The sequence below is a fragment of the Carcharhinus amblyrhynchos genome, chromosome 17, assembly GCF_965287045.1.
Source record: "Carcharhinus amblyrhynchos chromosome 17, sCarAmb.v2.hapA, whole genome shotgun sequence".
Classification (NCBI taxonomy): domain Eukaryota; kingdom Metazoa; phylum Chordata; class Chondrichthyes; order Carcharhiniformes; family Carcharhinidae; genus Carcharhinus; species Carcharhinus amblyrhynchos.
The window spans coordinates 26892716-26905965 of NC_137340.1; the positions used below are offsets into that span (position 1 = coordinate 26892716).

General features: G+C 39.4%; 1 protein-coding gene across 4 annotated transcripts in view; it reads right to left on the minus strand.

Annotated features, from left to right (window-relative positions):
* Positions 1-13250, minus strand: part of edrf1 (erythroid differentiation regulatory factor 1) — an 80811-nt gene that overhangs the window by 46861 nt on the left and 20700 nt on the right. For 3 of the 4 annotated variants that reach the window (XR_013888851.1, XM_080205650.1, XM_080205652.1), the window contains exons 7-11: positions 12352-12453; positions 12027-12148; positions 8555-8666; positions 6337-6484; positions 4643-4754 (exon numbers count right to left, since the gene is read on the minus strand). Coding sequence is in view for 3 of the 4 variants with exons in the window: in XM_080205650.1 (XP_080061776.1) it covers positions 4643-4754; positions 6337-6484; positions 8555-8666; positions 12027-12148; positions 12352-12453 (596 nt within the window). In the remaining variant the exon portion in view is untranslated. The remainder of the gene's footprint in view (positions 1-4642; positions 4755-6336; positions 6485-8554; positions 8667-12026; positions 12149-12351; positions 12454-13250) is intronic. The other variant, XM_080205651.1, reaches the window with a different exon arrangement.

Below are 13250 nucleotides of genomic sequence, written 5' to 3' on the forward strand. Positions count from 1 at the left end.
GACATAGGAAGGAAGAGTAGGGGGGAAATACGTACGCAGTTCAGGGAGCTGGGAGCCAGGCTGAAGTGTAGGGCCTCCAGGGTGGCGATGTCTGGGCTGCTGCCAGTACCCAGCGATAGCAGGGATAAGAATAATGAGATTCTGCAGCTGAATGCATGGCTGAGGGATTGGTGCAGGACAGAGGGTTTTAGTTTTGTTGACCACTGGGAAGTCTTTGCAAAGGAAGGGCACTTCTATAAGAGGGATAGGGAACACCTAAATGGGAAGGGGACACATATTTTAGCTGGGAGGTTGGCTGGAGTGTTTAGGCAGGGTTTAAACTAGTATGGAGGGGGGGTGGGGAGGAGAGAGACAGCTCAGGCACTGGGAGTGAGTTGGAGGTCAGGGTAAGTCTAGTTGATAAGAAAATCCCCCAGGAGAAGGAGGATCCGAGAGGGCCTGAGGGTCTTAGGTGCATCTGTTTTAATGCGAGGAGTGTGACGGGAAAGTCGGATGAACTTAGGGCCTTGATGTTCGTGAGGAGTTTAGATGTGGTGGCAGTGACAGAGACGTGGTTAAAGGAGGGGCAGGACTGGCAGCTAAATGTTCCAGGGTATAAGTGTTTTAGGCATGATAGGGGAGGGTTGAAAAGAGGAGGGGGAGTGGCGCTCTTAGTTAGGGAGCAGATCACAGCAGTGCAGAGGGAGGATAACATGGAGGGGTTGGAAATTGAGTCTCTGTGGGTGGAGTTGAGGAATAGGAAGGGGGCCATTACTATGCTAGGAGTGTACTATAGGCCGCCCGATAGCCCGCGGGCAGTGGAAGAGGGTATATGTAGGGACATTTTGGATAAGTGTAGGAAGAAAAGGGTTGTTGTATTGAGAGATTTTAATCTCCCTGGGGTGGATTGGAAGGTGCCTAGAGCTGGGGGGTCTGATGGGGAGGAGTTCATAAGATGTGCATTGGAAGGATCCTTGCAACAGTATGTAGATAGCCCGACTAGAGAGGGGGCGATACAGGAATTAGTTCTGGGAAAAGAGCCGGGTCAGGTGGTTGAGGTTGCGGTAGGCGAACATGTGGCTAATAGCGACCACAACTCCGTCTACTTTAGGACACAAATGGAAAAAGACGAGAGCTGTCCTAAGGGGAGGGTGCTAAATTGGGGGAAGGTTAGATACAGCCAGATTAAGCAGGAGCTTAGGGATACAGACTGGGATAGGCTGTTGGAAGGCAAGACCACGTTAGGCATGTGAGAGTCTTTCAAGGGAAAACTGCAAAGGGTGCAGGAAAGGCATGTGCCAGTTAGGAGAAAGGATGGGAAAAGTAGGATTAGGGAACCGTGGATTACTAGAGGTATAGAAGACCTGGTTAGGAAGAAACGAGAGGCGTATGTCAGGTCTAAGCAGCTGGGAACAGAGAGAGCGTTGGAGGAATACAGAGAGAGTAGGAGGGATCTCAAACGGGGAGTTAGGAGAGCAAAGAGGGGGCATGAGATGGCTTTGGCAGGTAGGGTTAAGGAGAATCCAAAGGTGTTTTACTCCTACCTTAAGAACAAAAGGGTGGCTAGGGGTAAAATCGGTCCTCTCAGGGACAGACGTGGGGAATTATGCTTACAGGCAGAGGGAATGGGGGAGATCCTGAATGAATACTTTGCGTCGGTATTCACGAAGGAGAGGGGCTTGATGTCTAGTACGGTCATTGAGAGAGCGGTAGACCAATTGAAAGATCTATTGATTATGCGGGGGAGGGGTGTTAGGGCTTTTAGAGGGCATTAAAACCGATAAATCTCCGGGGCCTGATTGCATTTATCCTAGGCTGCTTAGAGAGGTGAGGGATGAGATTGCTGGGCCTCTGACGCGAATCTTTGTCTCTTCTTTGGACACAGGTAAGGTCCCAGAGGACTGGAGGATAGCAAACATGGTACCGTTGTTTAAAAAGGGTAGGAGGGATAGCCCGGGTAACTATAGGCCGGTGAGCTTAACGTCAGTGGTCAAACTCCCCGTTTGAGATCCCTCCTACTCTCTCCGTATGGAGAGGATTCTTAGGGATAGGATGTATGCGCACTTGGAGCGTTGCGATCTGATTAAGGATACGCAGCATGGCTTTGTCAAGGGGAAGTCTTGCCTTACGAATCTGGTAGAATTCTTTGAGGAGGTGACAAAAACGGTTGACAAAGGACGAGCCGTTGATGTCGTCCATATGGATTTCAGTAAGGCGTTTGACAAAGTCCCTCATGGTAGGTTGGTACAGAAGATTAAAGCTCACGGGATATGTGGTCAGGTATCTAGATGGGTAGAGAACTGGCTTGCAAAGAGGAGTCAGAGAGTAGTAGTGGAGGGGTCTTTTTCTAGCTGGAGGTCTGTCACTAGTGGTGTGCCGCAGGGCTCGGTACTCAGATCTCTTCTCTTTGTAGTGTATATAAACGATTTGGAAGAGGGAGTAGGTGGTGTGATCAGCAAATTTGCTGATGACACCAAGATGGCTGGATTGGCGGGCAGTGAGGGGCAGTGTCTGGCAATACAGCGGGATATTGATAGGCTGATTGATTGGGCAGATACGTGGCAAATGGAGTTTAATGCGGATAAATGTGAGGTGATGCATTTTGGCTGGAATAATGTAGGGGGAAGTTATATGATAAAGGGTAAGCCCGTAAGGAGTATAGAATCGCAGCAAGACCTGGGGGTGCAAGTGCACAAGTCTTTGAAGGTGGCAGTGCAAGTGGAGAGTGTGGTGAAGAAAGCCTATGGTATGTTAGCCTTTATAGGAAGGGGTATAGAATATAAGAGCTGGAGTCTAATGTTGCAGTTGTACAGAACGTTGGTTAGGCCGCATTTGGAGTACTGCGTCCAGTTCTGGTCGCCTTACTACCGGAAGAACGTGGAAACTCTGGAGAGTGCAGAGGAGGTTTACCAGGATGTTGCCTGGTATGGAAGGACTGAGGGACGAGGAAAGATTGAAGAAATTGGGGCTCTTTTCCCTTGAAAGACGCCGACTGAGGGGGGATCTAATAGAGGTATATAAGATTATGAAGGGTATAGATAGACTAAACAGAGCTAAGCTATTTCCTATAATAGAGACACATAGGACAAGGGGCCATGGTGAGGGGGGAGAGGTACAACACAGATATTAGAGGGAGGTTTTTCACACAGAGGGTAGAGGGGGTATGGAATGCTCTGCCAAGTAAGGTGGTGGAGGCAAACACGCTAGAGTCCTTTAAGAGTAACTTAGACAGGCACATGACTAAGTTGGAGATGGGTGGATATAGGAGATCCTTTTAAATAAGGGTCATTAGCATTGGGGCGTCCCTGGTAATGTAAATGGGTATAGTATGATAATAATGTTTTTTTTCTCTTTTCATTCACAGGTTTTAAGTCGGTCCACTCGTGTCCAACGAGGGGCATACACACGATAGGTCGTACTGGGGCTGCTCTTGGTTGTTTGAGATTGGCCTAGTGCTTCATGTCGTTAGTGTGTGCCTAAACTGGACAAGATACTGGGCAAGACGACAGCTCAGTGACTATCGCTGATTGCTGTGCAGACACATGGATTTGGGCTGGTGTCTGTGGGAGTTTGCGCATTCTCCCTGTGCTTGCGTGGGTTTTCTCCGGGTGCTCCGGTTTCCTCCCACACCCCAAAGATGTGCTGTTAGGCTGATTGGCAGGAATAAATTGTCCCTAAATCAGTTTCCCTCAATCTGGATGGCCATAAAACATTAGACAGGGGTCATGGGTAGAGAGGTGGACTGGTGGTGTGAGATGGCGGCGTGGGCTTGTTGGGCCGAAGGGCCTGTTTCCCGGGCTGATTTTGTTCTTTGTTCCTTTGCTGGATTCCAAACTACTCCTAATCCTCAGGCTTTCTACTTTTTCCAGCAATTTTACATAATTCCTCTTTTGATCTGTTACTATCTTTAATTTACTTTGTTAGTCATGATCGAATTGCTTGGAGTGGATTTAATTTTGGATAGGTTGAACAGTTTCCCATCTGTTCTGTAGATTAATGCCACACATGTAGACAAGTTGCTGGAGGTGAGATGCAGTACTGCAAGGATAATGGAGAAGAAAATTGATGCAATAACATGGCCTTGTTTGACCCCAATTTTCACTGAGATAGGGCTGCGGTGATTCTGTTGAAGAAGATCACAGCTTGCATTTAATTGTGCAGTGGGCAGGGGATGCCGCCAAATTTGAGAAGGATACTCCATAAGCCTTTGCAATTCACAGGATCAAGGTTTTTGCAAGATCAAGAAAGTCATGTAGGGCAGTTGCGGCCTTTCTTTAAACTTTTCTTGAATTATCCATGCAGTGAAGATCCTTTCCATGGTGCCTTTCAATGAACAAAATCTGCTCTGCAACTGTTAAAAGTTCTTCGGTCAAGGGGAGGAGGCAATTGAGAAGAATTCTTTCAATGATATTCCCTGGGTTAGACATCAAGGAAGCAGATGTGTAACCCCAGTGACCTGATCTCCCTTTTGAATTTAGTCACAATCACAGCCTCTCTGAGGTTTCATTGCATATGCACATGCACATAAAGGAGGATATTTTACATGACGGTTGCTGATGCAAGTTACCATCCTTCTAATTCTTCCTATTGCTTGTCTTAGTTGTATACTACTCCGAAAAAATGTGAAAAAAGAGAAAACAATTGATTTGCTTAAAAAACTTACTTATACAGTAGGACAGCTACAGGCATCGTGAAAGGGTTTTGGTATTTATCTTCAGTTGCTTCTTCACAAAGTGTTGTCAGATCATAGAGTTTTACAATATCACTTCCACTTGCTGGAAGAAACAAAGACAATAACCATTATAGAATCATAAGCCACATGTGTTAGGAATTTGGAAATTAATAAGGTTAACAGTGGACTTGAGATGAAAACAAAATAACAACAAGAAACAGTATTAGCAGGTGTCTAGAGGAATTGAGGTGAGAATTGTCATATCAGAAACTTACTTTACCAGGAATCAGTAAGGCTATATACAAATGATAAATTCCAACTGTAAGGAATTTGATAGATGACCAAATCTACAGAATGGCATATCAAAGTGGCTGAATAGTACACTATCCACCATATTGCGTCGTCAGCAAACTTGGAAATCTATGCGGGATTCTATTAAAAACTTTCAGACAGTCAAAATACACTACATAAATAGTGTTAGCATCCTCATTTGGGAAGGAGGCTGGCTTTCCATACAACAGTCAGTCAGGACAAAATCTACAGAGAGGCCAGTTCCATATAATATTTAGAGGCAGCAAAGAGGGCAGATATCCTCCTCTAAAAGATACCGTTTCATACCTTCTCTGAACCAGCAAAAGACTTTTTCCAGATTTGGTTATCTAAACTGTATTGTGTGATAACCATGAGCTGGATTTGATTTATGGGGGTACTAATGTGGATGTTGTTTGGGAAACGGGGTGTCTTAGGTGCAATCAGGAAATGTGGGTATATTTTGGGAATGAGGGGTAATCTCAGATAAAATGAGGTTTTTACTTATTAATGTATTTCATTGTCATAGTGTATATTAGTTCTTCCCGTCGTATGTTTTTCTTAGCTTTTGTATTAATTGTTTACACAAGATTGGGCTGGTTCCTCACTGGGTTGTACATTGTTCTTCACATTATACCAAACAAATATATAGCACTAAGGACCAGTGTTTCAAGTTATCCTTCAGGCAGCATCAGCAGAGTTCTTAATACATAACATATAAAAAGACAACAACACCTGTAACAATTTTAAAGTACTGCAAATCAGACTTTGAAGAGGGGCTTTAACTGGCTTGTGAATCTGGCATGACTAAAATTCCGATTTTTGAAAATCCAATCTTAAATCTAACTAACAAATCCAATGTCATTTTTCTAAAAATGGAAGAAATAAATCTAGTGTTAATGTTAAAAGCAATTTTTCAGAGCCAGATGAAATAGTTGTAACGTAAACAAAACTATGTCTTCTCATCCACCAGCTTAAAAAAAAGTGCAATTATTATGCAATAAGATCCGAATGTAACAGCAGTAAGAAATAACTGCATTATAAAACAAAGTGAATAGTCAGGGATGCATGTTAAAACTTGAATTATTCACTGACAACAGGATAGCACTATTTACAAAAGATCATAATTGATTCGTGTGATTGGTCGTGGATATTTCCCTCCTTATTTTTTCCCTTTATGCAGAATGATGCCTCTGAAGCAATCTAACCACACACTCTCTAACTTGTGGACTATTGTTAATTACTAATACAGTTGAAAAGCAGTTAAATAAAAGGCAACTGCACATTTTGTACTTTATAAATCAGTATATCTCTTGGAATAAACTACTTTCATAACATTGCTTTAAAGATCAGAATTCTAATGCAATATTGCTTACCTTTAAAAAGCCAATATGTATGTCCTTCTTTAGTACAGTTTGCCTTCAGAAATGAAAGAATATTCTGAGCAATATCCTTTACCACTTTTGTGGAGAAACTGGAATTATCCAAATTAGGGATGTCTTCTGTCTTTATCATTTCATATCGCTATGTAAAAGACGTCAATTACAACAAATTTTATAAATTGGAATAGCAAATTGAACCTTTGATGTTACTACATTATGTTGAAAATACTAATTTTAAACAGAAATGCATTTAAGCTGACCACTGTATAATTTTATCCACAAGGATAAATATGCATTCATGCATCCATCTGTTTTTGGACAATCAGCAATTTTGGAGGCATTGTACCCAACTCCAGATGAAAATCAGCGTACACTACATTCATCCTCTGTCATCCTATTTCTTTTCTGTCCCAACACAGTTAAAAAGAGCCACACATTGCGCAAGAACTCACAGAAGAATGAGGATTCTAATCCCGTGTACATCAATGTGAATCACAAAAAACAGCAGATAAAATAGCTATCAGAAACAGTGATGAAGAGGAAAATATGCCAGCATTAATAGAGTGAGGGAGATAGAAATAAGACAAGAGCATGAGTGGAAGAGGAGATGGGGGATAAATGTTATCTTGAATTGGAGTGAATGCATGGGAACTGGAAATGCAACTTACAGGAACGATGGGAAAAGACAAGAATTACATTTGGGGAAAAGGGAGAGAAGACTGCCAGCACAAACTGACAGGAGCAGGTCAACAGTGGGGTAAAGTTTCCACTTCAAACACAGAGTGCAAATTACACTCAAAGCTAGTTTTCCAAATTCTTTATGATTTAAGTTTCTGCTCAATCATATGCATAAAAGACTTTCCATAAACCACTGAATTGGACAACGTCATACAATGCAACTATTGGTTTTTTCTTCTTTCATTAAAAAACATTCTTAGACTATTTGAATGATTTTATTAATGCAACTGAAAATGGATTTATTACAAAAAATAAACATTTTAATAAGTCACGCTGACATATTAACTGTATCTTTCTCTCCATTGATGCTGCCTGAGCAAATGAGATTTTCCAGCATTTCCCTTTATTTCATTTTTAATGAATGTTTAGTTCATCACTTGTGATAATTTTTAAAGAATGAAAATGATTTAGAAAAACTCTGAACTAATGAAAAGTTCTATTGGTGTATAATATTTTTAGCAAATTAAATATATTTTAATATTTAAAATCTATTGAATCTATTTCCAACTAAAGAGTTTTTTTTAAGAAAGAGTCTTCTTAAGCAGAAGTGTAAACTTGAAATAGTGGAAACTCACTATGATGGTTAATCAGATTTGGGGAGCATGGCCAATTTAGACCAACCTAGAGCAGCTTCCAGTGAAATTCTTTTTAAAAACAAGTACAAAAAATCGTGGGAACTATTTGCATTGACAAAACATACATTTGAAATTATCTGATCTTTTGTGTAGCCTACTTTGGACAAATTAACATACCCCAGAGCATTTAACGGTGGATTGAGCGCCCTTATAAACCATTTGGGTTGGATGGAGTGGTATTTCTGAACTGAGTCTTGATAGGACATGGTTTTTTTTAATGAACCAGGGCAGGAGGACGAGTTTGAAGACGATTGATTAATCTTTGATGTACCCTTTCAGGGAGGTGGGACGAGCTAGTTTATTGTAAATCTAAATGTCATCTAGAGCCTTCCCTTTTGGTTATTAAACAAACTAAGAAAAAACACAAAAATATCATAATTTCCCGAAAGAGTCCATATCTGAACATCCTAATGCCTGAGAAAATGTATTAATTTGGAATGAGAGTGGAAGCAACATTTCAAAGATGCGCCTAGGATTCCAAATGTGCTTTCTAGCCCTGTGATCAGTAAGTCAGGGTTCAAAATCCCCATTTGTTATCAATCACTTAAACAACTAAAGGTAGTGGGAGAAGTTTCAAAATCTGCAGATAAATAATTCCCAAATACTAGAGAGTGCCAAAGCTCATGATAAAATGCAACGCTATTGTTTAGAGAGTTCAAACCACCATAAATAAAGGTTATTAGAATTTTAAGGTCCTCATCGGCCTGATTAGTATGAAGGTAAATAACTGCATTTCTGCTTTTTAAAGTTGATTTAACAATAAAATGAAAATATTGAGTTGAACTACTAATTTTTTTAAAAAATCGAACCCAAACATTAAAAACTAAACATCTTTTTACCTGTACAATTCCATTAACATGAAAGCACATGACAAGTTCTGGAACATTGCACATTAGATTGTCTAGCCAATAGTCAATTCCTGTCAGTATGTTAATTGGTTTGTTGCTATCTCTAAAAATAAAAGAAACAAAATGTCAGAAGTTTGCAAGACTGATCAATTTTTGCTCACAAAGTCAATGGCAATTGATAAAAACTGAATTGCAGTGCACAGCAAGTTCATTATCTTTTAAGGCAGATAGGGTGATAGATTTCATGGGTTAACAGGACTTTATAAATGATTATATCAGATCATGGATGAACCAGAACATTCTCTACCATAAGCTATCCTATTTGGTTCCTGCCAGGGACTTTGCACTTTGGTTCCTAATTCCAAGTTCCTCCCTAGGTTTTTCATTTGGGTTAAATCGAATGAAACATAAATCTGATGTTCTGTTTAACCTTAAGCTAAACTTTAAACTCACAAGGCTTAAATACTTGCAGTGATAGTAACCCTCACTTCAAAAAAAAAGTCAATGAAAACTATACATGGCTTTATCTCTCATCACCAAATACTCACTTAGCCAATCTCCTCCAACTCTGATGATCAAGTTGTGCCTATTTTTTAAACTTCTGTCTACTGTGCAGCCTCTCTGCTGCTTTAGATCTTCCGGCAAAGCCTTCAACTATCACACCCCTACACTCAGGAATTCTCTTCTGAAATGTGTGTGCTTGCTACATTTTCCCTATTGTCAAACCTCTCATTAACTTTTTCAGAACTTGTGTGCTTTCAGCGAAGCTTCTGGCTATGTTTCAATTCTTTCAACAACTTTTCAATACAATTTCCTCCCTGTCTCCTCAGCCATCAAAGCATTAAAACTCTGGAACTATTGTTAAGTATTACATAAATTCTAACTTTTTTGTTTTAAATGTATGAGCATGTATGTATCTCTACTTCTGTTACCACTAATGACTTCAAGCCTTTGCCATACTACCAACCTATCCAAAATCAACCCATGATGACTCTTAATTTACGAATTCAAAGTCTTTCTATTCAGCTCCCATCAGCAACTAAATGTTTCTGGCTCTGATTCATTAACCTTCTTGGTTGCTTCCTCAGGCAATGATGCATCATCTAGGCAGTCTGTTGAACTAAGCTAACATTTTGCACTCTGTACAGTTCATTGCCAAAACCAAACATCCACATCTAGCATACTGCTCACCTTTCAGCAGATCACTGACTGTTTTTGTAAATGCTTCTTTCGCTAGCTTAAATCATAAATCATCCTACAACCAAGAACTCTGACTCAACTTCCATCCGATTATAAAGTCCCACATAACTATCATTTCCATGCTTGGCTAACTGCACTATCCCCTGAATTCATATCAAAGTCATTGCATTTGCCTTCAAATTTCCCCATGACCACACATTATTCAAAAGATTTTCTCCAACCACACATTCTGCTTCATTGACTCCTATGAACTGCATGTTCACGATTCCCTTGCTTTAACATCCAAGTCTCATATAAAGAGGGCTTTGAAGTCAATATTTACCAGTTTCCACAAATAAGTAAACAAAAAGGGGTTTCTGATTTCCCCTGAAGCGATGGTGAATTTTCTCCAACTGTTCAGTTTTGGAGAGATCCAATCCTCTATTAATAACCTTGCAGCAAACTCGAGATACAGTAAAATCAGTGTTAGTTTATCTTAAATGTTCAAATCACAAGAGTGGGCATCAGACAATCACACAATAAAATGGATAGGGGAAAGAAAGTACAGAGCAATCATCACAGGCAAAATAAGAATTATTGTTTCACGCATGCCCAGAATCAAAAATCCAATGGTGTATTCCTTCAGAGAGGTTAGTTGACTTAAACTGATGTGGGGTAATTCACTTTTCTAGCGGTGCTGACTTCCACGATGCTAGAAGTAAGGATGAATTAGCCTTGGAGTAGGCACTGGAATTCCAATAGAAACTGTGTGGCTGAGAGGCAAGCAAATTAAACCTGGACAGGGGTCTGGTTCTGCTGTTTGGCTGATGGAAGATAGCAGACTAACTCTCAGCATCACAAGGCAATATTACAGGCACAAGCAGCTTGGAAGGAGTCATGTGACATAAAAACAACTACTTCCCCTTGGTTTGGGCAAAGGAAGTATATTCCTGATGTTACATCTATTAACACGTTCGCCAGAGGTTTCAGGATTCTTTTGTCCTCGCAGACAGATACCCTCCATTGGCCAGGACCTTTTTGCATTTTCTTGGAATTTGATTTCTGCCATCAGTATGTCTTTAGAGATGACGAGATGCTGTGGTTTTCGAAAGGCTACAAATATCTTTTGTGAGAGTTGTAGCAGTCATGGCTTCAACCATTGCAAAGTCTTTGTTAAAAAACAGAATTATATAGCCAGGATGATTATTTATATTCATGCAGGTCATCTTGGCATGAAAAAATAGTTAATTTGGTTTTTTTTTAAAGAAATGTCTTTCATTCCTAGTTACATATGGAGCAAGGACAGCAGTACACTGACATAGTTACCATATTGTTAGATCCTGAACCTTACAAGACCATACTAATTTCTTCAGTAACAAAAGGATCGTGGATTTAAACCCCAGTTGAAGCTGACATTTCAATGATATACTCCTCTGTTAGATATACCATCTTTTGAATGAAACATTAAACCTAGCTCCATGTGCACTGCAAAGTAAAAGAGCTCACTGTGTTGGATGCTGGAATTTTTGCTTAAGTACCATTCACCTTGCAACAACAGAAGTACTATGTGGCCATTCATTCATGTGCTCTTTGCAGGATCTTAGATAATAGTAATGTATGTTTCACAGTAGAAATTTGTCCCTTGAAAACTACAAATTTAAAATCTAGAACATTTGTTACTTTTTTCAGAAGTAACTTTCACATGAGTAGTTCTTGCACATTTTGCAATTAACTGATAAACTTGGATTTATCTGTGAATAGTTACAGCTCCTTAAATATCTCTGAAAATAATTATGAAACTACATAGATTTGAATTACTGTCAATCAAGATTAAGTATAGTTGGCAATCACATACACAACAGAACAAATTAAAATCTGTTTTTGTTTAAAAATAACTCAACATTCCCTCAAACTTTGCAATTAACCAATGCAGTAACATTTGTATTAAACTGCACTTGGGACAAAGTTTTGACTGTGCTAGATTGTCTTTAACTGTTTATGTCTAGTGACTTAATAGCAGTTTCAGTTATGGCTCTAGTTGAGCCATTACAATCACCCTCAGCAGATGTGAGGTGGGTCGGAGGGGGGGGAATGCAGTCACTGACTCAAAACGGCCACTGGAGTGAATAACCCGCTACCATAACACTGAATCACGAACAAAAACACCACTGGAGCAAACACAACCTATGAAATTATACTCAGCAAGGAACCAATGCCTTCAGAACAGGAAGTGAGCACAAAACGTATAAGAAAGCACCTCCCAGACTGCACAAAAAAAGCTTACCTGAGTCTTAAGCTTACAGCTGGATATTTTCCACCACCAAAAATAGGCATATTTGAACCCACAAGCATGTGAATATCTTCAAAAGTCCAAAGAATATTCCTGACAAAATCATTTTTAAGTCCCTTTGGAAAGAGAGACAAATTATTAAAGATATTTATTTTTAAAATAAAGGAGTGAAGAAAGGAACTTGAACATAAGCAGATATCTAGGAAAATTGCAACAAACTTAACAATACCAATTTGATTTATTAAAAAGCCAATTGGGGCCTATTATAAAAGTTTTCTTTGTTTAGGGAATTACTTGGAAATGGTCATCTTCACCATACCTGACTGTTTTCCCCTTCATTCAAAAAAGTAGTCAGGTTTTGTTCTTTCGGGGTAGAGGCCACCTGCTCTAATACATATGTGGCTTCCAGAGGAACATTCCCCTGCAAAAGGTGCAAGCATGTATATTTTTACCCAATGCACACTATTTTATCATTTGAAAAGAGCTTTAAAACATTAATACAGCAGAGCCTACTTAAGATCGGGTCCCACTGATTAACTTTCCCTCTTTCCCTCATGTACAAAATCAATGCAATGCAATGCAATTATATTAAAATATAATTTCTGGTTCATCAAGACCTGCTTCTGATTAAAATTTAGACAGTAATTTCACGCTTAGGTTAATTGCTCTGCCTATTTGTTCGGCAATGACTTGATAATATCATTATCTTCGAGAGTTTAGCTTGAGAAATAAAATTCATCAAGCTCTTACTACCAGATGTTTAACCAATACAACAGTTTGCATTATAGAAATTAAACACATTTAGAGGTTAAATAGTGCATTAACGTTTTGTAGAAACTACATAAAATTCCATTTAAAATCACTGAAACTGATCTTGGAAGACTCCACTGTAATGGGTTTACAAAGTGTAATAATATACTTTTCTCAGAACTATAACAGATATCAGAGCATTGAGCTTCTTTGAAAAAATCCTCCTTCGTTAGTATATTATGAGAAGGGAGGACTTTTAATGTAACAAAATTTTGAAGCCATGTGGAAAAAAAGCACTAATGAATCTGCACATTTAATTTATGGTTGTGGACTTGCGTCCCAACAAATGTACTAATTTCCCACAAAATTATGCTTGGATCATGATTTGTTAAAAAACCTTTCTCTCTATATCAAGAGATGTTCAACAAATGTTCAACTTTTAGCATTTCAAATATACAACTTTCAGCT